Below are 27,931 nucleotides of genomic sequence, written 5' to 3' on the forward strand. Positions count from 1 at the left end.
CAATTGTTCCCTTATGCTCTCCCTGAAAGTCTGTACAACCTCTGGTTTAATCAGTTTGTCCAGATCTCATCTTCTTAAATTCCCACCTTTTTGCAGTTTCTTCGGTTATATCCTTACAAAATGCAAATTGCGTTTTATAAGTGATGGAAATGAGCGATTGGCGTCATTGGCCGGGAGGCCCCTTACGGAGCAGGTCCGGCCACCTTGGTGCAGGTCTTATTACATTCCACGCCACATGGGGCGACCTGTGCGCCGGATGGGGATGAGATGGTAATGAAGACAACACAACACCCAGACCCTGAGCGGAGAAAATCCCCGACTCAGCCGGGAATCGAACCCGGGCCCCTTACGACGGCAGTCCGCCACGCTGACCATTCAGCTATCGGGGCGGACAGTGATGGAAATTAGTTGATCGTGTTACTTCTGCACTTTTATGTAACCAAAGCAATTACTTTTGATGGAAGTGCAGCTTACATACAAAACATTTTAAAAAACTGTGTAATCATTATTGTTATTTTGTACTCAATGGAACGTTTTTCATCACGATTGAAGGCAAGAGTTTTCTGTTATTATTTATAAATGCTGTTTGTGAATAACAGAAACACGTTTTATATGGGCTTCACGAAGTACTGAAGCGACTTTTGATATTTTTTGTTGTGCGTTTCTTTTAAATTTTACCTTTTTTTCTTTGAGGAAATATGTTTTCTACCGCTACATCATAACGTGTAGTGACTTTTTTTTATTTTTGCTACAAAAGCGCTTTGTTTCACGTTACAAATAAACGATTTTCGAATAAAACCTGAATTAAACATTGAATTTTCGTTTTTTTCTGTAAATACTGTTTGTTTTTAAGTAACAGACAGAAGGTTAATTGGGTAGTAGCCTGCAGTATTCCTGGCTAATCTTGGATGTCTGTTTTATTTCTCTTCGCAGCTGTTCTTCCGGTGGACGTAGCATCATCTTAAACTTGCTTAGAAAGTAGCGTAATGCACCAATATGTTTGCTAATTGTATCATCTGCGCCCTGAATGTTTTAACTGTTCGTATGTTATGATATAACGTCCATGCATTTGCCAAGATGGGCATGGTAAGCCTAAAGAGTGCAACCGAGACACCAATTCACCAGAGAAACTGCGAGAGGGACCAGATTACGTCCGTTTCAGCTCTGTGCTTCATGTCTGTTGTACGTGGTGTGCTAAACAAGAAGCAAAGAGCGGGATAAGTGACAAAAGCCTGATTCCGAGTTATTCATTTTTTCTTACAACAATATTCTCGTGAAACAACCTCAACAACATTTTTTACGTATTGTCTGCAGTAAGAATCACAAAACTATTGCAATTTCTTAACTTGCCTTCCTTTTATAAAAAAAAAAATAAATATTTTATTCTGAAAAACGCAGAACGTGCTTCATGCCATACAGGTATCGGCAAAAATAGGTAAGAGCCAATGAAAGATATTTCAAGCATTTATCAGTTTTGCTAATAATAGACATTTTCAGATACACTATACTGTGATTAAATTGTGTTTAATTCTTCTTTTAATTTTATACAGCACAAAGCAGTTTTATTTGATTAACTCTTCGAAAAATGTTTTGTTACCTACTTTCTACTACGGCAGCATAGACCTTTTTTCTCTTCAGCTGACAAGTTGTTTTTACGTTGTTGTGACGGTAAAACAAAGTTCTTTATTATGTCAGTGGGGATCCCTTTCTGGGTCCAGTCTTCAAGATCGTTAAACACTGTTCTCATCTTGACGAAACCAGGGGCAATTTTTCCACTTCAATCAAATTAAATTTTGAAATATTTATTTTCGTTGTGTTAATTTGTATATTGGCTGCTTTTTTTTTAAAATAAAAAGTCCTCAGGCTGGATTGTTAGGTGTCGCTTTCTCCATAATTTTTACGAGGTCCTCAGTTACTTGACACTCTGACATGCTTCAAGCCTCTTACAATTTTCAATCTAGACAAAACCTGTCGTACGCTGCAGACAATTACAAAGCTTTGTGCCATATGGCCCGCTGTAGCCTGACCATTGGGCCGGCACATACCGCTCATGCTATCTGTCGGACCTCACATGCACTACTAGAAGTGGTCATAGTGCTTAGCCCGATTTTCAGGTGGTCGGCACTTAGCTTGGTTTTTCGGGTCTAACTAAAAAAAAGGCACTTAGCTCGTTATTGTTTTCCAGTCTACAGTTATTACATTGAATTACAGTATTTTATTATCACAACAACCATTGCCATAGTATATTAGCATTATGGCAGTATATTAAGAAGTTATTACATATTAATTTAAAGGCGACGTTCAATTTTGGCGTATCACGAACCCTCCTCCTCTCTGTTTATTCCGTTCACAGCTGGTACGTGGTACTCAGGTCACAGCGTTTATGAGTATCAGGTAATGTTTACGGGCATCCTGTTGAGCCATGGTAGCCGAAATGAGTCCTTCACTTAATAATTCACGGATTCAGAAGTGTATTTATCTGACGTAAAAAAGTTCGTTGGAGATGGTGGGAACAGATAATATCCGACCTATCAGCGTGCCGATCTAGAAGTCAAGATCCAGGGTTCGCTCAATACTTTCGTACTAGGGACATTTCGCCACGAAGTGTGATCTCGGCCTATTTACGAGGATGGAGAACTTACTTTCATATAACTCGTAGCTTCTAATAATGCGACACTGTTGACAGTTCATCAACGTCACAGTGCACGTTGAGTTGTTTTGACAGTAACCTCTGCACTTCTTTCTGCACAGTGGTGAAGGTGAAACCACATTGTCACCGACTCGCTTTTGGAAGGTATGCGTGTCGGCTCTGTCGGTAACGGCACTTTCAGAGCCTCAACAGTTTCATCTGAAGAATAGGTGTCGCGCTCCGGAAGAAGCTGGTGAGGAAGAGAGCGTGAGCAACGCTTTGTATCGGCTTCTATCACTACCTTTCTAGATTATTCTTGCTACCGTAATGCAGACGGAAGATCAGTATAGGTATCTAAATTGCGGAATATTCAAAACAATATGTGAAAAAGGTAAGACGTAAGACTGGATAACGAAGGCAAAGACCATTCAGAAAGGTGAGATTTCCTAACGTATCTGATCAAAAGTCTCCGGACACCTAGTAGGGATCGCCTTTGCTACTGCTTGAGGTTTGCTGAGGACACTTTCAATGAGTTGTTTGAATGTCTGCAGAGCAATGGCAGCTCATTTTTCCTCAAGAGCCGAAGCAAGAGGAAACAAGTTTCTGAAGTGTCTTTCATTGGCTTCAGGTCGACAGTCTAGGCAGGGCAATCATGAACGTTATTTTCCAGAAACGATTTCCTCACAGAAGCTGCTTTATGACGTGGTGCACTGTGGTGGTGGTAAGTTCCTATGGGACCAAGCCGCTGATGTCATCGGTCCCTAGTCTTACACCTTACTTAATCTAACTTAAACTAACTGACGCTAAGGACAACACACGTACACTCATGCCCGATGCCCGAGGGAGAACTCGAACCTCCGACGGGGGAAGCCGCGCGAACCGTGGCAAGGCGCCCTAGACCGTGCGCCATGGTGCATTGCCTTGGCGATACAATCAGTCATTGTCTCCGAACTGTTCCTCTGCTGTACACAGTATACAATGAAGTAAAGTGTGCTCATACTACTCCGCATTTAGTTTAACCACAATAAGGGGACCACGCCATAACCAAGAAAAACTTCCCCATACCGTAACACAACATCGTTCACTAATGGCGCTACGCGCGTCGGCAGGTAACGTGGCTTATGAGGAGCTGCTCGACCATAATACCCCATTCTATTTAACTCCCTAAGCACAGTCATTGTCCTAGCTGGACCGATGGTAGCACCTTGGAACTCGCGAGTGATCCTTTCGCTGATTTTCTGAGATACTTTACAACGACTGTTTGCAGTGCCGAAGGTTCCTATCCCTTATTATATGAGGTCTGTCAGGACATGGTGTAGCTGTGGCTGTTTTTTCGTCTTTCCACTTCACAATCACATCACCAAGAGTCGACTTGGGTAGCTCTGGAAGGGCTGAATCTTGTCTTATGGATTAGTTTCTCAGGTGGCATTCACTGCCTCGTCCACGCTGGAAGTCACTGAGCTACTGCTTCTGTACAGGCAAAAGACCCCGACTCCTTTCATACTGGCAGGTGCACCTCTGGTGATACCTAGTTATCAGTTCCTCATTACATAGGCGTGTCTGCATAAATTAGATCAGAAAGTGTACAAGCAACGTACTAACACAAATTAGTATAAATAATTAAGAGAAATCAGGACATTTGGCCTTCTACATGCATTAAAGTGAATCAACGGTGACGGCTGAAAATTTGTGCCGAACCGGGCTTCGAACCCGGCTGCTCTGCTTCTCTAGAACGGTTGTCTTAACCGCCTCGGCCGTCTGCACACTTTTCACCGTTGGTCCAAATCCTTAACCTGTCACGTAGCTCCCCTATCCATTAGCCCAACTGGTCTCAGCATTCGTTAAATCTCGCAGGGGTACGAAATATATAGTGCATCTGCACTGAAAGTCCCAACACCCTCCCTGACTCGTATAGACAGACGTGTGGTCGGACATGGCCGACAGAAAAGATACCACACATGTATATCCGTGCGTAAGGATGGCTGTTGGTACTTTTAGTGTGGATACGCCATGATACATTCAGAACCCCTGCGAGACTTAGCGAATGCTGCGAGCAGTGGTGCAATGTTGCTAAAGGATAAGGGGGCTACTTGCGCGTGACAGATTCAGAATTTGGTCAGACGGGAAGCGTTTCCAGATGCACGAGGCGGTGCCAGCAAGGTAGCTCAGCTTGTTCGGTCAGAGGGCTGCTAGCCCTCTGTAATAAAAAAACTGAGTAAAGGAATCAACGATCAACTTGAACGGATGTCTTGTGACGTCTGCCCAGACCAAACACAACGAACAATACCGAAAAGAAAAAAGAAGAAGGCGGTTAAGCCAACCGTTGTAGCGAAGTAGAGCAGCCGGGTTCGAAGCCGGGTCCGGCATAAATTTTTAACCTTCACCGTTGATTTATTTCAGTACCTGTAAATGGCTTGTTGCGACTTCTCTTAAGCGTTGGTTCTATATGGCCGTTGTAACACCAGTCGTATCTGTTGTGTCGGACGTCATATTTGTTAAATCTAAGAAGAGACAGACAATTTACAAGGTAACGATGCCAAGATGAATCAGATAGTGAGGGCCTGCAGAAACGTGAGTCCTCTATAGTATCGGAAACGCTAACTAAATTTAACAGTGAGTTTGATACAGAAGACAAGAACGCTACCTGTCGTGTGGAGTAAGTAGAGAAACAGAATAGTTCTGTGTGGGCTTTCGGTGTCTTCAGTATTGCACTTCGTGGTGCGTGAATGCTAGATTACTTAGGGTGATACTTTTTAGCAACAAGTTGTCTGGCTGGAAGGTGTGGAGGCCGGTGCGACTGACCTGGTCGGGAACGCCGAGCGGCAGGTCGAAGGCGGCGGCGGCGGCCAACAGGGAGAGCGCCAGCCACGGGCGCGGCAGCGGCCTGCAACACAGGGGCGCCGGTTATCGTCGAGACAACCGGTTTCTGGTTATACCGGTTTCTTCATCTCCAGTTTAACCTGACTCTTAAAACCGCTCAAAATAACCAGTTACTTAAATAACCAATTACCGGCTTCTTATTGTTATTATTTCCGGTAACAGGCATACACATCCAACAATGACCAAAAATTTCTAAGACTTCCTCATACATCTGCATTATAAGTTTAAAGGTACCTCGAATCAAAATGTCAAAAAAACAGTTAAACAAAATAAAACTTAGTCCGCACACTGTTCGTTGTTGTTCTCGACAAGTAATCAGGGGTTGAATACTGTACTGTAATACACACATCGAAAAAAGTTTTGCAGCATCCCCCCCCCCCCACGGTCCGAGAGTTCCGGAACCAATACAGAAAATTGGAATAGATATCAACCTAAACATTTCCGCCCTTTTTATTGCTCATGAGAACCACACATTGCATGTTGTACCACCATACAATGAGACCTTCAGAGGTGGTGGACAAGATTGCTGTACACAGCAGTACCTCTAATACCCAGTAGCACGTCCTCTTGCATTGATGCATGCGTGTGTTCGTCGTGGCATACTATCCACAAGTTCATAAAGGCACTATTGGTCCAGATTGTCCGACTCCTGACGGGAGATTCGTCGTAGGTCCCTCAGAGTGGTCGGTGGGTCGCGTCGTCTATAAACAGCCCTTCCAATGTATCCCAGGCATGTTCGATAGGGTTCATGTCTGGAGAACATGCTGGTCACTCTGGTCGAGCGATGTCGTTATCCTGAAGGAAGTCATTCACAAGATGTGCACGATGAGAGCGAGAATTGACGTCCATGAAGACGAATGGCTCGCCAATATGCTGCACTATCGATCGGAGGATGGCATTCACGTATCGTACAGCCGTTACGGCGCCTTCCATGACTACCAGCGGCGTACGTCGGCCCCACATAATGCCACACCAAAACAGCAGAGAACCTTCACCTTGCTGCACTCGCTGGACAGTGTGTCTAAGGCGTTCAGTCCGACCGGGTCGCCTCCAAACAAGTCTCCGACGATTGTCCGGTTGAATGCATATGCGACACTCATTGGTGAAGAGAACGTGGTGCCAATCCTCAGCGGTCTATTCGGCATGTTGCTGAGCCCGTCTGTACGGAGCTGCATGGTGTCGTGGTTGCTAGTCCTCGCCCTTGGCCTCAGGAGTGAAGATGCGCATCATGCAGCCTATTGCACATAGTTTAACACGACGTCCTGTGGCTGCACGAAAAGCATTATTCAACATAATGGCGTTGCTGTCAGGGTTCCCCCGAGCCATAATCTGTAGGTAGCGGTCATCCAATGCAGTAGTAGCCCTTGGGCGGCCTGAGCGAGGAATGTCATCGGCAGTTCCTGGCTCTCTGTATCTCCTTCATGTCCGAACTTTGGTTCACTCCCAGACACTTGGACACTTCCCTTGTTGAGAGCTCTTTCTGGCACAAAGTGGCAATGCGGACGCGATCGGATCGCGGTATTGACTGTCTAGGCATGGTTGAACTACGGACAACACAAGCTGTGTACCTCCTTCCTGGTGGAATGACTGGAACTGATCGACTGTCTGACCCCCTTCGTCTAATAGGCGCTGCTCATGCATAGTTGTTTACACCTATGGGAGGGTTTAGTGACATCTCTGAACAGTCGAAGGGACTGTGTGATACAATATCCACAGTCAACGCCTATCTTCAGGAGTTCTAGGAACTGGGACGATGCAAAACTTTTTTTGATGTATGTAAATCAGCAGTATTGTCCTCGTGACTCTAACATTCTGAAAGTCTGCTCAAAAATCGAGACTCATAATATTGAAATGAAATGGTCGAATAGCACTGATGACCAAAATCTCTGACCCAGCCAGGAACCCACCTGAGCCCGCTGGGTGGCAGTCCGATGCACTGATCACTGGCCTAAAGAGGAGAACTATTGTGATACTATTTGGGCATTAATGCTAAAGAATGAAAATTGAAGTTGGATAATTCTACTTTTAGTGTTGTGCGTTTCCAAGGGCTAGAAATAGATAAACCTAGACACAGGCAGCAGATAAGATACTTCTTATTTTTTATAAACAATAAATGAATCCTTGCGTTTTTAACTTATTATTGTTACCTTAATTTCCTTACACTTTTATCACTTCCTAGAAATGGCAGACAAGTAAGAAGTTTTTGTGCACAACTTCTAGCGTTTTGATTTCTTTAATTATTTTGAATTAAACAAAGCCAGTTTTATAGTCAAATTATTAACTTACTTTTAAACATGTATTTGAATACTATTCATTTTTTGATGACAAAATTCAGAATGCTCTTTCGACAATGGAAAGGAAGTCTTTAGATAGTATTGAAAATAGAACATTTATCTGAAACAATTACATGGGAACAGTTAAAACTTGACTAATGAATTAATCCAATGCCCGATATTTACTGTACAGTATCTTCATAAACACTCGTTGTATAATGGGTTGATTTGTAAGTCGACAGCTTTCATCGGAAACTATCATTCAAACAAGAAACCAAACCTTCAGAAGTCACAGACCATCTTAAACGATAAACAATTAATGTAGACTAATGCAGAGCGGTTAACATTGCAAGAGCAGAGGTTAACCTAAGCACGAGATAAGCCATTGCAAATGTGAAATGCTGGTTCATTAATAACCGGTGTAACCGGTAGAATGCTGAATGCAAGCATGCAAACGAGCGTTCATTGTGTTGTAGAGGTGACAGATATCAGTTTGTGAGATGGAGTTCCATGACTGTTGCACTTCGTCGCTCAGTACAGGGACAGTTAAAAGCTGTTTGTGGACGACGCTGGAGTTGTCCCATACGTGCTCGACTTAAGACAGCTCTGTGATCGAACAGGCCAAACCAACGAGCCGACACTGTTTGTAGCATGTTGGGTTACAACAGTGGTATGTGGGTGAGCGTTATCCTGTTGGAAAACACTCCTTGGAATGCTGTTCATGAATGGCAGCACAACAGGTCGAATCAACAAACATACGTACAAATTTGTAGTCACGGTGTGTGAGACTGCCACAAGAATACTCCTGTAGTAATACGTTATCGCACCCTAGACAATAACTCCAGGTATATGTCCAGTGTGTCAGGTACACATACGGTTTGATTGCAGTCTCTCAAGAGGCATCCTTCTAACCAACATATGGGCATGAATGGCACCGAGGCAGAACCAGTTCTCATCAGCAAACACAACAGACCTCCACCCTGCGCTCCAATGAGCTCTCGCCTGACACCATTGAAGTCTGAAGTGTTGGTGGTTTGGGGTCAATGGAAGACACGCTACGAGACCTCTTGCTCGGAGCTGTCCTTGAAGTGCCCAATTTGTAACAGTTCGTTGTGTCATCATGGGACCATCTGCAGCTCAAATTACTGCCCCAGATGCGGTACGATGCGCTAGAAGCAGACGCCAAACACTATGGTCCTCTTTAACGATAGTGCGAAGTGGACATCCAGAGCCCGGCATTCTTGCGACTGTACAGTGTCGTGACCACCGGTGTCAGCCATCATGTACAGAAGTTATGTTCCTACCAAGTCTTTCTGCAATATCGCAGACGGCACATCCAGCTTCTTGTAGCGCTGTTGCACGATCTCGTTCAAACTCAGTGAGGTGTTGACAAGGAGGTCTTTGTTGCCTTAAAGCCAATCTTGACTTAACACCAACTCACCTCATGCAGTCTCGAACATGACTAACGCTCGATACCGTGGCAACATGTATTTACCTGATTTCCATCCACACAATGGCGCTACTATCACCACTCTTATGCCACCGGGGTGAAAACTGAATAGACATCATCTTTCAGATGCAGAATCACACTTACCAAGTTTCGTATATATCACACAACCCCATCTTGCTGCCGCGAATTTTTCCGTCTACATCTACATCCATACTCCGCAAGCCACCTGACGGTGTGTGCCGGAGGGAACCTTGAGTACCTCTATCGGTTCTCCCTTCTATTCCAGTCTCGTATTGTTCGTGGAAAGAAGGATTGTCAGTATGCTTCTGTGTGGGCTCTAATCTCTCTGATTTTATCCTCATGGTCTCTTCGCGAGATATACGTAGGAGGGAGCAATATACTGCTTTACTCTTCGGTGAAGGTATGTTCTCGAAACTTTAACAAAAGCCCGTACCGAGCTACTGAGCGTCTCTCCTGCAGAGTCTTCCACTGGAGTTTATCTATAATCTCCGTAACGTTTTCGCGATTACTAAATGATCCTGTAACGAAGCGCGCTACTCTCCGTTGGATCTTCTCTATCTCTTCTATCAACCCTACCTGGTACGGATCCCACACTGCTGAGTAGTATTCAAGCAGTGGTCGAACAAGCGTACTGTAACCTACTTCCTTTGTTTTCGGATTGCATTTCCTTAGGATTCTTCCAATGAATCTCAGTCCGGCATCTGCTTTACCGACGATCAACTTTATATGATCATTCCATTTTAAATCACTCCTAATGCGTACTCCCAGATAATTTATGGAATTAACTGCTTCCAGTTGCTGACCTGCTATTTTGTAGCTAAATGATAAGGGATCTATCTTTCTATGTATTCGCAGCACATTACACTTGTCTACATTGACATTCAATTGCCATTCCCTGCACCATGCGTCAATTCGCTGCAGATTCTCCTGCATTTCAGTACAATTTTCCATTGTTACAACCTCTCGATACACCACAGCATCATCTTCAGAAAGCCTCAGTGAACTTCCGATGTCACCCACAAGATCATTTATGTATATTGTGAATAGCAATGGTCCTACGACACTCCCCTGCGGCACACCTGAAATCACTCTTACTTCGGAAGACTTCTCTCCATTGAGAATGACATGCTGCGTTCTGTTATGTAGGAACTCTTCAGTCCAATCACAAAATTGGTCTGATAGTCCCTATTCTCTTACTTTGTTCATTAAACGACTGTGGGGAACTGTATCGAACGCCTTGCGGAAGAAACGCGGCATCTCCCTGGGAACCCGTGTCTATGGCCCTCTAAATCTCGTGGACGAATAGCGCGAGCTGGGTTTCACACGCTCGTCTTTTTCGAAACCCATGCTGATTCCTACAGAGTAGATTTCTAGTCTCCAGGAAAGTCATTATACTCGAACATAATACGTGTTCCAAAATTCTACAACTGATCAACGTTAGAGATATAGGTCTATAGTTCTGCACATCTGTTCGACGTCACTTCTTGAAAACGGGGATGACCTGTGCCTTTTTCCAATCCTTTGGAACGCTACGCTCTTCTAGAGACCTACGGTACACCGCTGCAAGAAGGGGGGCAAGTTCCTTTGCGTACTCTGTGTAAAAATAAGGCTGTTGTAACTGAGACCAAACAAATACTCAAAAAATCGGTTATTCAGAACTAAAGTATCGATGTCGATATTAACAGGTCGGTTGTTTGCAATCCCTACGGCGACAGGTCGGGCATCGTCACGGCGCACTCTGGGGGCGCCCTGCACCGCCGCTGGGTGGCGCCCACACAGCCCGCAACACGCACCTCAGCTGCCGCGCAACACGGAGTGCTCCCACTTGTCCTGGTTATTACGGACCCGAGATTGCGCGGATAATCCACAACACAAATGGTTTTGCCGGAAACTGTTATCATGTACAGGGTGAGTTACCTAACATTACCGCTGGGTATATTTCGTAAACCACATCAAATACTGAGGAATCGATTCCACAGGCCGAACGTGAGGAGAGGGCCTAGTGTAATTGGTTAATAGAAACCATAAAAAAAATGCACGGAAGTATGTTTTTTAACACAAACCTACGTTTTTTTGAATGGAACCCCGTTAGTTTTGTTAGCACATCTGAACATATAAACAAATACGTAATCATTGCCGTTTGTTGCATTGTAAAATGTTAATTACATCCGGAGATTTTGTAACCTAAAGTTGACGCTTGAGTACCACTCCTCCGCTGTTCGTTCGTGTGTATCGGAGAGCACCGAATTACTTAGGGATCCAAAGGGAACGGTGATGGACCTTAGTTACAGAAGAGACTGGAATAGCACATTACGTCCACATGCTAACACCTTTTTATTGGTCTTTTTCGCTGACGCACATCTACATTACCATGAGGCGTGAGGTACACGTACACACGTGGTTTCCGTTTTCAATTACGGAGTGGAATAGAGTGTGTCCCGACATCTCAGATGTTCAATGTGGTGGCCATCATTTGCTGCACACAATTGCAATCTCTGGCGTAATGAATGTCGTACACGCCGCAGTACATTTGGTGTAATGTCGCCGCAGGCTGCCACAATACGTTGTTTCATATCCTCTGGGGCTGTAGGCACATCACGGTACACATTCTCCTTTAACGTACACCACAGAAAGAAGTCCAGAGGTGTAAGATCAGGAGAACGGACTGACCAATTTATGCGTCCTCCACGTCCTATGAAACGCCCGTCGAACATCCTGTCAAGGGTCAGCCTAGTGTTAATTGCGGAATGTGCAGGTGCACCATCATGCTGATACCACATACGTCGACGCGTTTCCAGTGGGACATTTTCGAGCAACGTTGGCAGATCATTCTGTAGAAACGGGATGTATGTTGCAGCTGTTTGGGCCCCTGCAATGAAGTGAGGACCAATGAGGTGGTCGCCAATGATTCCGCAGCATACATTTACAGTCCACGGTCGCTGTCGCTCTACCTGTCTGAGCCAGCGAGGATTGTCCACGGACCAGTAATGCATGTTCCGTAGATTCACTGCCCCGTGGTTTGTGAAACCCGCTTCATCGGTAAACAGGTAGAACTGCAACGCATTCTCTGGTAATACCCATCGACAGAATTGCACTCGATGATTAAAGTCATCACCATGTAATGCTGATGTAGCGACACATGAAACGGGTGAAAGCGGTGACGATACAGTATGCGCATGACACTAACACACCAACTGCACCCGCTTCTCCTGTGACGGGCCTGTTACGGACCCATTTGCGTGCTACGACCATACCTGTTGCATACAGTTGGCGGTAGATGTTTTGCAATGTGCGGCACGTTGGATGCTCTCTGTCCGGGTACCCTGCGGGCTTCAGCTGCATTTCGTCGACATTCGCCATAGATGAGTATCATCTCCACCTTTTCAGAGTTCGAATACACCATGGTCACAGTTCCTACAACACTACACTATCACAGACGTCTGGTAACACTGTGTACTACAGTTGGTCTGCGTGCGGAGATGAATGCAGAATAACAATAGCAGCAAGCGCTACATGCGGACACTGCGACAGATAGACCAAACCACAACAGTGCACTACAGCCACACTCGTAAACACGGTCGTCATCGTAAACATGTCCCTGCAGATGCTGCCCGCCGACCGTGGCCCGTGTTTGTTACAACACGCAACTGAACGTCGGAGGTTTCAGGCGTCAATTTTAGGTTACAATATCTCCGGATGTAATTAACATTTTACAATGCAACAAACGGCACTGGTTACGTATTTGTTTATATGTTCAGATGTGCTAACAAAACTAACGTGGTTCCATTTAAAAAAACGTAGGTTTGTGTTAAAAAACATACTTCCGTGCATTTTTGTATGGTTTGTATTAAACAATTACACTAGCCCCTCTCCTCACGTTCGGTCTGTGGAATCGGTTCGTCGGTTTACGAAATATATCCAGCGGTAACGTTAGGTGACTCACCCTGTATATTATTTTTCAAGTCAACATCTCTTTTTCTCAATGCATAATAGTCGTATACGGATGAATGAGGTATCATATCATTAGAGAGGTTTTCTAACCGGCTTCTGACACTGCATCCTGCTTTTGCGCTAAAACTTAATTTTAACATTTGCGACCACTACGAGCAAGTGCAAGGACAAACACTTCAAAGAGTGACATTACACCCACAAATCCTGTCTTTACTCACAGACAATTGTCTGTAGCCTTTTCAAGGGTTGCTGAATCAACTAACGTTTCTTATCTCTTAAAAAAAATGAAGAACGAACAGAACACAAAGATTACATTCTTACGTCAAATATTTTTTACACCGGGGTATTGTAATGCACTGTAAAGTTGTTTTTCCAAAATTATATGCATGGAACAATATACAGGGTGTTACAAAAAGGTACGGCCAGACTTTCAGGAAACATTCCTCACACACAAAGAAAGAAAATATTTTATGTGGACATGTATCCGGAAACGCTTACTTTCCATGTTAGAGCTCAATTTATTACTTCTCTTCAAATCACATTAATCATGGAATGGAAACACACAGCAACAGAACGTACCAGCGTGACTTCAAACACTTTGTTACAGGAAATGTTCAAAATGTCCTCCGTTAGCGAGGATACATGCATCCACCCTCCGTCGCATGGAATCCCTGATGCGCTGATGCAGCCCTGGAGAATGGCGGATTGTATCACAGCCGTCCACAATACGAGCACGAAGAGTTTACATTTGGTACCGGAGTTGCGTAGACAAGAGCTTTTAAATGCCCCCATAAATTAATGTCAAGAGGGTTGAGGTCAGGAGAGCGTGGAGGCCATGGAATTGGTCCGCCTCTACCAATCCATCGGTCAGCGAATCTGTTGTTGAGAAGCGTACAAACACTTCGACTGAAATGTGCAGGAGCTCCATCGTGCATGAACCAAATGTTGTGTCGTACTTGTAAAGGCACATGTTCTAGCAGCACAGGTAGAGTATCCCGTATGAAATCATGATAACGTGCTCCATTGAGCGTAGGTGGACGAAACTAAAATGAGCTCTGACATGGAAATTAAGCGATTCCGGAGACATGTCCACATAACAGCTTTTCTTTATTTGTGTGTGAGGAATGTTTCCTGAAAGTTTGGCCGTACCTTTTTGTAACGCCCTGTATATGTATATGGATGTGTGATAAATTAATGATTATTATAAAATCTCATGTCATTCAGTTCATTTTACGGTTGGTTTCTCTTCATTCCCACAACTACTCTTATCCCAACGACTACACTTATTCCAAATACTGTCATTATTTGCAAAAACAGACATAATGCCTGATGGGATAGCAGCAATCAGTGATTGTATATTGTTACTTATAATCTGTCTTGATTGCAAAATTTTTTTTGTTCGTATGACCGGTTTCGGTTCATCCTAAACCTTCTTCAGATCTGATATTTCAGTTCCAGGAGTAACCCGTCCAAATCCAGCAACTTTCACATGCTGAGTCACATAAAATTGGTTGGCAGAATGCTCGTCATTTATATTAATTATAACACTATTACCGACAGGTGGCGTCTGGTATATTTGTTACATTTCATTTGCACATATTGTATTCAGTAGATTTTTTCATTAACTTTTATCTCCAAAAATACTTCATTAAAATCTGTAGATGTCAAGGTTAAAATCTGTACTTATCAAAATTAAATAACAGTAAAATTATCAACGTTATACGATCTAAAAAGCATAGGTCGATTTCTATATCTATGGCGCCGGTGTAGACTTGTTTTCCTCTATGGCCTGCTTCCGTGGCTCCCGCCATTTCGGTGTTGTGCCGCGATCCGCTCAGTTGCCTGATGTCCATCGCCGTGGGCAAGAGGGCCGTGCAGGAGGGCCCCGTCAACAACGCCAGGCGCTGTATGCTTCTTCCGGCTTCTCCATACTACAGATTTTAATGAAGTATTTTTGGAGATAAAAGTTAATCCAAAAAATCTACTCAATACAATATGTATAAATGGAATGTAACAAATATACCAGACGACACCTGTCGGTAATAGTGTTATAATTAATATAAATGAAGTGCATTCTGCCAACCAATTTTATGTGACGCAGCATGTGAAAGTTGCTGGATTTGGACGGGTTACTCCTGTAACTGAAATATCAGATCTGAAGGTGGTCCAGGATAAACCGAAACCGGTCATATGAATAAAAAAAATTTGCAATCAAGACGGATTATAAGTAACATTATACTGTCATTATTAACAACTATAAAATGTGAGAAAGGATCGCGCAGGTACCGTGGTTTGCTGTTTTATCCAAACATGTTACCTGTCACATTAGAAAGCCCTCTTCTTTAAGGGAGACCTGGATAGTACTGGACACGTGAGCTTTTTCTATATTACATTTTTTAAAAGATTTTATTGGAACAGTCCTCACACTAAACAGTATTATGATCATTGATTAAAAAAACTATAAAACTCAGTGTCATTAGCATATATGTTCATTGACTTTTTAACATTTTTTCCATCCTTTGAATTTGGATGTTTAAATTTTTGGCGGGTTGTATCAGACATGAAATTGTGATGCGTTAGTCACAGTTTTTGTAACTAACATAAAGGTAGCAGGAGCCATCTCCGTAACATAGAAAGCTGTTGCTTCACTGAGGTGTCGTGCTCACAGCCAAAGATCTACAAATTCTTCTTCCAACCTGCCTGCCCCTATGTCTGTCACAACTGTTAAAACAGCTCAGCCTGCCACAAAGGAGACACAAGCGTACATGTGTACTGGAGCACGGTGGTTGAAGCAGGCCGACTTCGGGTTCGGCAAGCCTGGCAAGCTTCACGGGACCCATGTGGCCTGTTGCACACTACAGAGGGTTGCACTCTCAACGCTACATGACTAGCAAGGTATGTGTTTGCATAGGTAATTTCACTGCAGCTCGTTCATCCTAATGGTGGGAGCAACAAAATGAAGAAACCAAATTTAAATGTGATTGAGCAGAAATTAAAAATTGGGAATGTATACTCGTGATCAAACAAAGTCCAGTAAAGAAATGTTCTGTTTTGTTCATGAAACTGCTCGAAATCGGTAAGTGTCTCACATTGAAAATTGTTTAAGAAGTTACTTAAAACTCATTCGGGAAACACGAGTGTGCTACGATATGTTTGTAAATTTTACCAACAGTTTTACTGCATAAATATTTTGAAAGAGGACAAAAACTTAGTGGCTGACAAGTGTGTGGAATTGCGTGATAAGGACTTTAGGCCATTCAGCAGTATACAGTCTTTTTAAAATTTAGGGCAAACATTGACTGGAATAGGAAAAAAATATAGATTAATTGACATTAAAAACCACATTCTGGTGGTATGCGAAGTAGTGTGAAGAATGCTTACTAGGAATGAAAAGCTTCTTCTTTCAGACATGTACTTTTTCAGATTAATGTAATATGGAAAACAAATTTCGTGTTTCCAGAAGTTTCAAATTTCGTGTATACTAAAATGCATTTGGAGAATTTAGAATGAACTACTTTGGCCACCTAGAATGAATTCAGAGAACCTGCGCTGGCATAAGCTGGCTTCAGCACACCATGCAGCGTAGAGGTCACAAAAAGATCGATCAAGGCCAACGAGAGACTGGCTGGAAACGCGGCGCCAACGCCCCCTCGGCCGCCAGTATTTAGACAGCCGCAGCTGACCGGAGGGCTGGTTATTTCGAGTCTGTCGCACCGAGTGAGTTCCAGCATGGCACCGAGTCGGAGCTGCAGTCACAGGCTGTAGCTCAGAATCAGGCAGAATAGTGTACATATCGGGCTTTGTACTTCAACAGCATTGAGGCTAGATTGGACTATACAGAAGAGCTTGTACCACAGCACGTGGAAGCTTAAGCATCTCTTAGTTTGTGAATAAAGAACCGAGTTAATAATTGCGTGCAGTTTGTGTTACAGGAAGAGGATACTGGGCACCAAACAATATCCTCTCCTTGTTCCCATGGTACAGCTCTATAGAGACAATGAGATGACATAAAAGACAGCGATGAGGATTTAAAAGAACCTGTAATAAACATTCTGGAAAACTAATTAAAGATGGTAAACTACGGTCATATTTGGCTGCAACACACTAAGGCTGCAGAAACTAGACTTTCAAAACTTTAGTTAGCGTTGCATTATAACAGAAATCTTCAGGTTCTTATGCCCAAAAGATATCCACTTTTTGATATGGTTATTCTTACTATACAAAACATGTATTGCAGGTGACCTGATTGTGGTTCGAATTGAGACTAGCTAACACTAGTCGAAAGAGCGTGAAGTTGTAGAGAAAACCACTCATACCGAAATAAATCCGTAAACACGATATGAGCCCAGAATTAAAGAACAGAACAAATAAAATCCATCATTTTCTGGCCTGCAATAACACAAAATGAATATATATTTCATGTACTCTCGTCTTGTGATGCTCGGGTAAAGAAAGACTTTTTATCAACTTCCGAATCCTACTCATAACACTACAAAGAAAGCGTACAGAATAAACTGCAAGGTAGCATAGAACAGCGGGAGACGAGCGGGTAAACAAGACTCCTTTAGCCTGCTTGGTTTGGGCATAGCTAGGCTTGGATGGAAGCAGAGAGCAGCCCCCCCCGTTTTGTTGATAACAAGCGCCACCTTCCTGCCTGGCTAAGAGGCAAGCATAGGCAGGTTAAAAGCGGAATGTGTACGCCTCTGCCTTATACGCTGCAACTCTACAGTCACAGGGCGACGATATACCAAAATATAAATAACGTTGGCAACATAATGAGAAACAGTTAACACTCATCCGTTAAAAGGATGTTGACGACAAAGACGCAGATTTAGTTTGACAAAAGGACGTGGTACTGAAGTAAGAGCTCTGAACTGGTCTAATCAATCTCAATGAAAGACTGCAGTCGGTGACAGTAATTTAGTTCGGCCTCAATTCATAGCTACACACTGCGACATCAAGCATCAACTGCGAAAATGGAACGTTACTCGTTGACAAATGTTGGTGACTCGTTCATAACAGGAACGGGAACTGGCCGAATGAAGTGGTGAGGCCGCCTAAATCTGCTGTCGGCTGAAGAATATTTATCTGTGAACTGTTTGGCGGATGAAGGAAGTCCTTGGTATCAGCGCCGTCTGTGGAGTCACACTGACATAACTACCAAACAATAGATCGGACTGTTTTACTATTATTTCTGCTTTCCCATTATTCTTACTATCGTTAGATATTTTCTTAGCCTTCACTATAGAGAATAATGTCACTTTTATCTAAAGATATGATAAAAATGCAATATTACATACTATCAAGCAAAAAACAAAACTCCAAAGCTGCAAGAACTAAAAAATTCACTAGAAGCAGATAACTTCTTGGCAATCCGAAGCACACACTTGTTTTGATTCAGAATCGCGTTACATATCTCGTTCCTCCACAGTTCACACAGCAGTAGTGCGATAGGAGCCGACTATAGCGACCGAGATTAGAAATGGCTCTTGTCCAATATTAACCGCGTCCGATATCACCCAGTCTCCCCTAACTTATGATTTACTAGACGAAAATTTACACTGTATTTCAGACCGCTTGTTTTAATCTGTCTTTTGGAAAATAATGGACAAGTTGTTTCGGTTTCTGATTTTCAGTAACTTTTTCTCCTGACGACGGGGTCGTCCTCACTTTTCGAAGAGTCAGATCATCGGTATAGTCAAAGGGATTTTGTTCTGCATACTCTAATAACACATCAAAGCATTTCAGTGCCTCAGTAAACATAACTGGTCCCTCGGTCGCTTCAGCTTCGCTCTCTTCGTCTGCCGAATACGCCTTGTTCACTGCGTCCGCGTCATTTAGTTGCTCAAATCCTGCCTCATAAACACCACTATTTATCCAGTTGAGGAGCTTATAGTCATCTGCGTTTCTGCTACCAGATATTTGTGTTCCAAAGCAATATATTCGCACGGATTCTAACTGAATACTTCATGTTTTATTTTAATTTCTTTTAGAAATTGGCACACTATGATCGGGTAACCCGCAAGCTGGATAATCCACATCCTGGTAATCTGGAGTTTCCTCTAGCTTTCAGTCGAGATCGCAACATAACTTCATTTTAAGCGAGGACTGCGCTAGTGATAATGTAATCACACCCTCCCAAACTCTCGCTCTTACGCCGCTTTCTGACCAAGGGGAAAAAAACTGCTGTTGAACATCTGGCAGAAATCAAACACTTATCTTTAGGTAATAACTAACATTAAAATAATGCTATGAAATATTTTCAAAGCAAAATACAACTGTAACTTGATAGTGTACTATAATGTTAGTTTCAGCAATGGGCCTGAAGTGTGTGCAAAGGGTGCAGCCACATCTGCAGGGCAGCATAGATGTAGAATAGCAATAGAACTAGCCACTTGGTGTAGATTAGATGTGTAAGGGGCACTCAAAAAGTTTCCATCTGAGAGTGTTGCTGCAGCGTATATGAGACATACCACTACTCCGATGCGGGCATGTTATGAATGTTATGTGAACTTACGAGAATATGAAATTTTATTTAAACTATTCAACACCAAAATTTATTATTCGTTGTGCGGTTGGTCCCGGCGGAGGTTCGAGTCCTCCCCCGGGCACGGATGTGTGTGTTTGTCCTTAGGATAATTTAGGTTAAGTAGTGTGTAAGCTTCGGGACTGATGACCTTAGTAGTTAAGTCCCATAAGATTTCACACACATTATTATTCGCTGGCTAAATAGCGGGTGTTTACAATTAAAATGCATCTACCCATGGAGGTCTGGTGTGGGCTGTAATTATTGTACGGCAACGAAACTTGGTAGGTACGCAAGGTGTTAATGCTGAGCCGATTGACGCTGGAAAAAAAATTAGTTCCAGTTTTAGCCACCAGATGAAAATCTGGCGCTGTACAGCACCTCGTCGACGTCTCCAGTGTTCATATTGAAATAACTGTGTGAGTGAAAGTTAATAATAAAATGAACATTACGCTTTTCTTAGGTGTCTGACCTTTTTTTCCCACGTCCTGTTCCTAATCCATCATACATGCAAACATTTCTACACGTCTTTCCTGCATTCACAGCGCCAGATTTACACCTGATGGCCAGATTTGGAACAAATTGGTTTTCAGCGTCAATCGGTTCGGCATTTATGCATTACAACATGTACCAAGTTTCGCTACCATACGATAATGACAACCCACACTAGACCTCTGAGAGTAGCTCCAGTTCACCAGCCGGCATTTACTTTTTGATTATTGAAATTTAGTTGGCTTTGCACAAAATATTTTATTTAGTGGAAAATTACGTAACATCAATACGTAAAGAAAGACCCATAGGGTTCCCACTGTGCAACATTCGAACTTAAAATCTAGTCAAAATAACTACTGCCACTATTTTAGTTATTTGATTTTTCTGCGCGAATTTTAAATTTAAAATTCACCTAACAACCGGATGTAGTTAAAATAACTGAAGTGACGCTACGGTTTTGGTTCAAATGGCTCTGAGCTCTATGGGACTTAACATCTGAGGTCATCAGTCCCCTAGAACTTAGAACTACTTAAACTTAACTAACCTGAGGACATCACACACATCCATGCCCGAGGCAGGATTCGAACGTGCGACCGTAGCGGTCGCGCAGTTCCAGACTGAAGCGCCTAGAACCGCTCGGCCACAACGGCTGGCGCTCAGGTTTTCTAGAAGATTCTGGCGACAATAGTAAATTATATATAGCTATCAAAAAAAGTGCGCGCCAGACAAAGTCTTTGTCCTCAGTTGTTTATACACACTTCTTTGTATGCAGTTCTTTTGTCTATGTCACAGGGGGATGTCGTTTTTCACAACAAACATGTTATGTTATGAAGCATTGCACACGTAATAGTCCTCACTGTACACTTTAGATTTGTCGCTGAAATCATTTCAACCACGCACCACATGTTTTGATACATGCAAAGAGCTTACAAACATGTTAATATGTTTGTGAGCTCTTTGTATGTATCAAAACATGTGGTGCGTGGTTGAAATGATCTCAGCGACAAATCTAAAGTGTACAGTGAGATCTATTACGTGTGCAACAACGAGGATGCAGTGGGAATGCATTTACATCGATTGGACGAACGTTATGAAAACAATCACTCGAAACCGACGTTTGCCGGCCGAAGTGGCCGTGCGGTTAAAGGCGCTGCAGTCTGGAACCGCAAGACCGCTACGGTCGCAGGTTCGAATCCTGCCTCGGGCATGGATGTTTGTGATGTCCTTAGGTTAGTTAGGTTTAACTAGTTCTAAGTTCTAGGGGACTAATGACCTCAGCAGTTGAGTCCCATAGTGCTCAGAGCCATTTGAACCATTTTGAAACCGACGTTTCACGTAAGTCACATGCAACGAAAATCTGTAACGCAACCATCTGTGTGTGACGTGTTTATAATTATGTTGTATTTATATTTTAGAACAATTAATCTATAAAAACACACCAAATGTCAGAAAGAAAGCGTGTAAACCGTCTGATGATGAATCACAACGATTCGAAACCGGTAACGGTTTCCTTTGAATAAAGGAACTCAAAGTAAATTTGTGGCTGGTTACTGTCCTAACACCATCAACATTTGTCTTCAAAAACAGCCACGGTCTCCAGCATGTCATCATATGACAAAATTGCATCTCATGTATTCGCCTGATGCCGCTACAATGGGGGGCGGACACTGTGTAACATTTCCGACACTAAAGAAATGCAAATTCACCGGCGATGTGAGGTGCCTACGCGCCGCGGCATTGCGGAAGTCGCTATGGGCCACTCCCGATGTCCCACGGCGCTGTGTGTGTGCAGGGCCGCCGCCGCTGTCGTAAACACCAAACAAAGCTCGCCTGCCCCCGTCCATTTGCTAGCGACAGCGGCGGCCAAAGAGCAAACACTGAGTCACTAATTGCTACTACGCGTTCGCAGATGTCAACGCTCGGCGGCTTCATTGCGGAGACCATGACTTGCAGAAACTTCCGTCCTCCCGGAAAATAAACTACTCGAATATCCGATGAACAATAGGATTCCTTATATCTCTGGGACAGATATAAGTAGAATCTAAATCATTTCAATTTCTCTCAGTTGGCGGAAACTGTGTGTAATCGCAAGACGTTTCTGAACTGATATTATTTAAAATTGATATCTATCATTTACTCTGCATAGTGCCGCTCTGGACGAAACGTTAAGAACTAAAAAGTTTCATTTCCACGACACTTGGAAGATTCACCCGCCGCTATGACATCTGGTCGTGAAAGCCTTGACGGTGTGATCAAAAGACTATACGAGGAAATGAATCAGACGTCTGGAAGTTTTACTTAAGAAGAGAGCGGGTTTTTAGTTAGTGTTTTTACTTTCTTGTGACGTTGTAGAGACTCGTCTTCTATACCGATATATTTAAAACTGAAGAGAATCATTTGGACATCTGGAGTTCTACTATTTATTTATACAAAAGCAGCACTAGGCCGAGAAAGGATACACTGTACGGGAAATGGATTCTGTTAATCACAACTTGCTGCAATTGCTTTTATTCATTGCTAGTAAAACACAGATAGAACTGTGGAAGTTATAAAGGAAACAGCCACTACACGGCGTAAGAAGAATTTCGAAAAACTGCAAAGTAATGTAGGAAATGCAAATAATATGGTCATGTCTAGTACTGTTATTAGTAAGTCACTGTTGTCTCAAGACAAGATTTCCGTCCTTGCAGAAACAGCAAACTGTGCTATGACACCTACGAAAGTCTCAGTTGAGTTTAACGCGAATGTAGAAGTAGTTATACAAATTCTCCTTAAAGAAATTGCAGATGCAAGTCGAATCGAAATCCCAAGAGTATTAAGTCGAAGTAAACATTTCATAACTAATTTCACGAAAGGTGAAAGACTCTCAATGATTTAAACACAGATGAAGAGGTAGTGCTTCCTCCTGCTGACAAAGGGAATGGTACTGTTGTTATGAATAAAGCAGATTATCGAAACAAAATTTTGAATCTTTTAACGTCAGAACTATACGAAAAAAACTCAAGACCCTACAACTGGCGCACTAAAGAAATCAGATGTTCTCTTTCAATTCAAAAATAAGATAAAAACCCTTATTTAAGCCTGAAGTTTTGTGTTACAGGCATAATTTTCTGCGTAAAATTCATAAAATAGATCCTCCACTCCCTCCTGCCGGAGGTTCGAGTCTCCCCTCGGGCATGGGGGTGTGTGTTGTTCTTAGTATAAGTTAGTTTAAGTAGTGTGTAAGTCTAGGGACCGGTGACCTAAACAGTTTGGTCCCTTAGGAATTCACACACATTTGAACATTTGATCCTCCACTGAGAGTCATTGTTGGTTCTATCAGTTCCCCCACATATCAAATAGCAATATATCTGGCAACTCGTTTACAGCCGTACATTGGGAAAACTAGCTCATACATGGAAGACTCGCTCCTTTTCGTCGAGAAACTTGAAGGGATATTTTGGTTCCTGGAGATACTCTTTTAAGTTTCGACATAGTTGCCTTATTTACTATGATCCGGTTAACGAAGTTATGGTTTATATGATACAAGTTTCCCCATCGGATTTGACTTTTCTTTTCATACATTGCCTGACTTCTAGTCAGTTCCAGTGGAATGTTGAATTTTATGAGCAAGTTGATGGTGCTACAATTCGATCCCGTAATCGCTAATTTTTATATGGAAACCCTGGAAAAATCAGCTCTAGGAAAAGCAAATAAGAAACTATATCATTGGTATCGGTTTCAGGATGAAACATTTGTCGCCTGGTAACACGGTAAAACAGCTTTAGAAGAACTGTTTGCTATCAAAATAACATAAATCAGATAATCTAGTTTACCATGTAACTGTAAAGTGAACATGAAGTATCCTTCTTGGATGTTTTAGTTATGAGACAGAAGGTCGGAATATAAAGTTTTTCGTTAAGTACACGCAAGGGAAAACGTCTACATAAGAACACTAACGCCCATCCACAACAAAAGAGGAGTGTCATCAATAGTCTTGTCGGTAGAGCGAAAGGAATTTGGGCGCTGGAACTCCTGGACTCCGAATTAAAATATCTGAAGTAAGTTCTCGAGAAAAATTGCTATTCAGGAAAAGAAGCAAATAGAATTTTACGAACAAAGAGCAGTCTACTGAAGGACAAGAATAAAACACAACGATGGAATAAGACTGTTTCTCTCCCCTTCATTTTATCAACAAAGAAAATATGTCAACGCCTGAGATTTGTATAGCATAGACGCCCTCCTCTGTCGGCATGCGAGATATATATACCTCTAATGAGGTCTGCATTAAAACCAATAAGAACATACATGACAGAAGGATCATGAAAGTCTTTGTCAACTGGGTAAAGAAAAAAAGTCAACTGTATCGAAACACGCTCTTCAGTCAGAAAAAAATATGAGATGTTCCGAAAACAAAATTTTATATACAGGAACAATAGAGAGTCCATAGAGATATATATAAACTTGGGGTTAATTTAATAGAAAAGAAGAAGCCATGAAACTGATTCTACAGAATCAATGACTAAGTGTTACCTTTGACAGACGACAGTTCGACAGTTAAGCTTTATCTCTGACAAGGATTATGTCTGCCCATCACGTCTATACTTCTACCTCGTCCCTTCACAGTACGTATGTACATCGGACCCGTCAGTCGGTAAGAATGAGCTGAACAAGGAGCACCTTCGAAGATGTCCAGCGCAGCTCTGGATTCAGCATCAGGAACGAGAAAGTTTTATGGACCATGAAGTTCAACACAGAAGATTTGGCAGTAGCTAACACATCTTGCAGAGAAATTCTTCACTACTTGAATGATCAGTCAGCTGAGATTTAATTTTATAAATTTTGTGAAGTATCAAAACGTCTGTGTTCATATAACCACGCCAAATTGTTTCTTACCTTGCTGAAATTGTTGAGCGAAGTTTTTGCGAAAGATGCTAAGCCTACAACATACAAAGTGAAATATTGGATGTCCAAACACCACAATTAGATCAAACGAATGGTGAAGTACTTTCGTAGCTAAGACAGAGGGTTTGGTGAGACATAAACCAGAGTCCCTCCAGGTTCTGCTACGGCCTGAGGCTAAGCACAGAGGAGTACGCGGAAGATACAGTACTTTGTAGTCGTCCAGTACAAAGAGCCGGAACAAGACCTTGGACGTCTCCTCGAAATGAAGGATGTGATATATGGAACTAAATCCAAATCAGGAGTAGCCTGAAGCCTAATTAAGTTCTTTTAATTTAGTGCGACTGGATATTGGAGTGATAAGAGTACTAGCTGCGAATTTAAGCAGCTTCCCAGCAGGTTGGGTATATAAAAGTGATATGGGGAAACTAGAATAGGTAATTCACGAACAGCTTTGATATATATATATATAAGTTAGCCACTTATCACTGACAATTTACAAAATACTTTAAGGGTATCTGTTTTGTGGAAAAGCTTCTTCAACATTTCACGCTTTGCAACACTTACAGTACGAGTGAGGCACTTTTATTTACCCAGATACTGGAAATTTTAAGTTTCATAAGTGGATTTAAAACTAGAATTTTGATAAGGGTGTTTCAAAAATAATGTAGAACTTTTGAGTTCTATAGTTAAGATTCTGACATTTGAATGCAACAAACGATGATATCAGATTCACACTTTAAATCGTTCAAATGGTGCAAGTGGCTCTGAGCACTATGGGACTCAACTGCTGAGGTCATTAGTCCCCTAGAACTGAGAACTAGTTAAACCTAACTAACCTAAGGACATCACAAACATCCATGCTCGAGGCAGGATTCGAACCTGCGACCGTAGCGGTCTTGCGGCTCCAGACTGCAGCGCCTTTAACCGCACGGCCACTTCGGCCGGCCTTTAAATCGTATTGATTGTCTTATGGCATTAATTATTTTCTTTGACAATTATTATTACTATTATCATTATTGTTATTTCCTTCCTCAATGCACTGATACTCCATTTCTGATGACCTTGGTGTTACTAGTTTTAGCTCTGAGCTTTGTTACTGATACGAATTAATATTTGAAAAAAAGTTATTTACATAGTAAGATGTAAAATATCAAATGCATCATTATGAAACACGTGCTGGGTATGTTATTTCAATTCTTTATAGAAAATGCTTCACTAAACCCATTAATGAAAAATCCAAGTGGACCCCCTTCTTTACAGGGAGCTGCATCTTAACATTCCTATTTCCTAGTTGTCGATATACCACGGCGTGGTTTTTTTTAGCGAGTGGGACTCGATGACTGTGGTCTCACGGAATACCGCAAAGGAGTTGTTTGGTTTTCTGAAAGAGCCGAGGCCTGTAGCCCGCCCAGGCGCCGTCAGTCGAGATGTACGACTAGTGACGCCGGAGTGCGCCGCAGGGAGGAAGAGTGTTAGGTTTCTCGAGAGCGGGACGTGCTTCGAGGGTTTCGGAAACAGTTGTGCAAACTGCGCTCCCCGAGCAGAGTTCGACGGCCGCTTCTTGAAGAGGACACGTGCTCGGGACTCCGGAGCCGCTCGGCGCGACACTCGTGTCGCTGTGTCATCCGCCTAGGCTGCCGCAACGTCGCAGCTCTTGTCCTGGCTCTCTCGACCACCTGACTAGAAGCCATTGCGTCTTCTCTCGTGTGCCGTACTTAGCCCAGACCTGTGGAGAGCCACGGCGGACCCTGGGTTATATCTCGTCATACCTTGTCTTGACTTAGTTAATTCCTTTTACTCCGATGTGCAGCATAGGGCACATATTAGAGCTCTCCATCTGACACTGCTCGTTACTATCTTCTTCATGGTACTCCAGAAGTGGCCAAAGGCTGCCACCTCAGCTTCAACAGTCCTGCGCCAGGTCGACCTCGGTCTGTCTCTCGTCCTTGCTCCTTGTGGGTTCCATTCTAAGGCCTGCTTTGGCATATGTTGCGGGTTTCTCCTCAGGGTGTGTCCAGTCCATCTCCATTTCCTTTCTTTGACGGTTATCTCGGCTTTCCGTTCTTGGATGCGTTGCAATAGTTCTTGGTTTGAAATAACATTTGGCCAGCGTACTCCCAGTATAGTCCTCAAGCATCTGTTTTAATTTGAGCCGTCACCTTCCACGTCTCACACACGTAAAAGAGAACAAATTTTACATCTGAGTCAAAGATTTTAAGCTTTACCTTCAACAATATTTCACGAGAAGTCCAAACTGGTCGCACCTCGGCAAAGGCTCCTTTTGCCTTTCTGATAGTACGAGGGTAATCCCAAAAGTAAGATCTCCTGTTTTTTTATAAGTACATAGACCTGTTTCCTTCTACAATGGTTTACATCAGTTTACAGCTTGAACATTTAGCTATTTTCCGACATAATCACCATTTCTGCCGATGCATTTTTGTAGACGCTGTGGCAGTTTATGTATGCCCATGTCATACCAGCTAGCCGCCATGCTGTTCAGAAAGTTATGAACCTCTTCTTTCACCTCATCGTCGGAGCTGAATCGCTTTCTGGCCAAATGTTCTTTTAACCTAGGGAACAGGTGATAGTCACTGGGCGCCAAGTCAGGACTACAGGGTGGGTGGCTGATTATGTTCCACTGATACTGTTGCAGGAGAGCAATGGTTTTCCGAGAGATGTCTGGGCGAACGTTCCTTAAGCTTCTCACTCATATCCTTGAAAGTGCGGGACAGAAGGCAGATGTCCGCAAAGTCCAGGTCCTCTGGGCGATCATATAGAGTCCACTGTATACCTTTCCTTTTCTCTCGGGTTACCTTCTTCATGAC

General features: G+C 42.8%; 1 protein-coding gene across 1 annotated transcript in view; it reads right to left on the reverse strand.

The window, feature by feature from the left end:
- LOC124775553 (zinc metalloproteinase nas-6-like) overlaps positions 1–27,928 on the reverse strand; it is a 104,207-nt gene extending 76,279 nt beyond the window's left edge. The window contains exons 1-3 of the mRNA XM_047250386.1: positions 27,814–27,928; positions 10,961–11,051; positions 5,432–5,513 (exon numbers count right to left, since the gene is read on the reverse strand). Of these exons, the coding sequence (XP_047106342.1) occupies positions 5,432–5,513; positions 10,961–11,051; positions 27,814–27,928 (288 nt within the window). The remainder of the gene's footprint in view (positions 1–5,431; positions 5,514–10,960; positions 11,052–27,813) is intronic.
- Positions 27,929–27,931: the final 3 nt, after the last annotated feature.

Source organism: Schistocerca piceifrons, chromosome 1 (genome assembly GCF_021461385.2).
Source record: "Schistocerca piceifrons isolate TAMUIC-IGC-003096 chromosome 1, iqSchPice1.1, whole genome shotgun sequence".
NCBI classification, from domain to species: Eukaryota; Metazoa; Arthropoda; class Insecta; order Orthoptera; family Acrididae; genus Schistocerca; species Schistocerca piceifrons.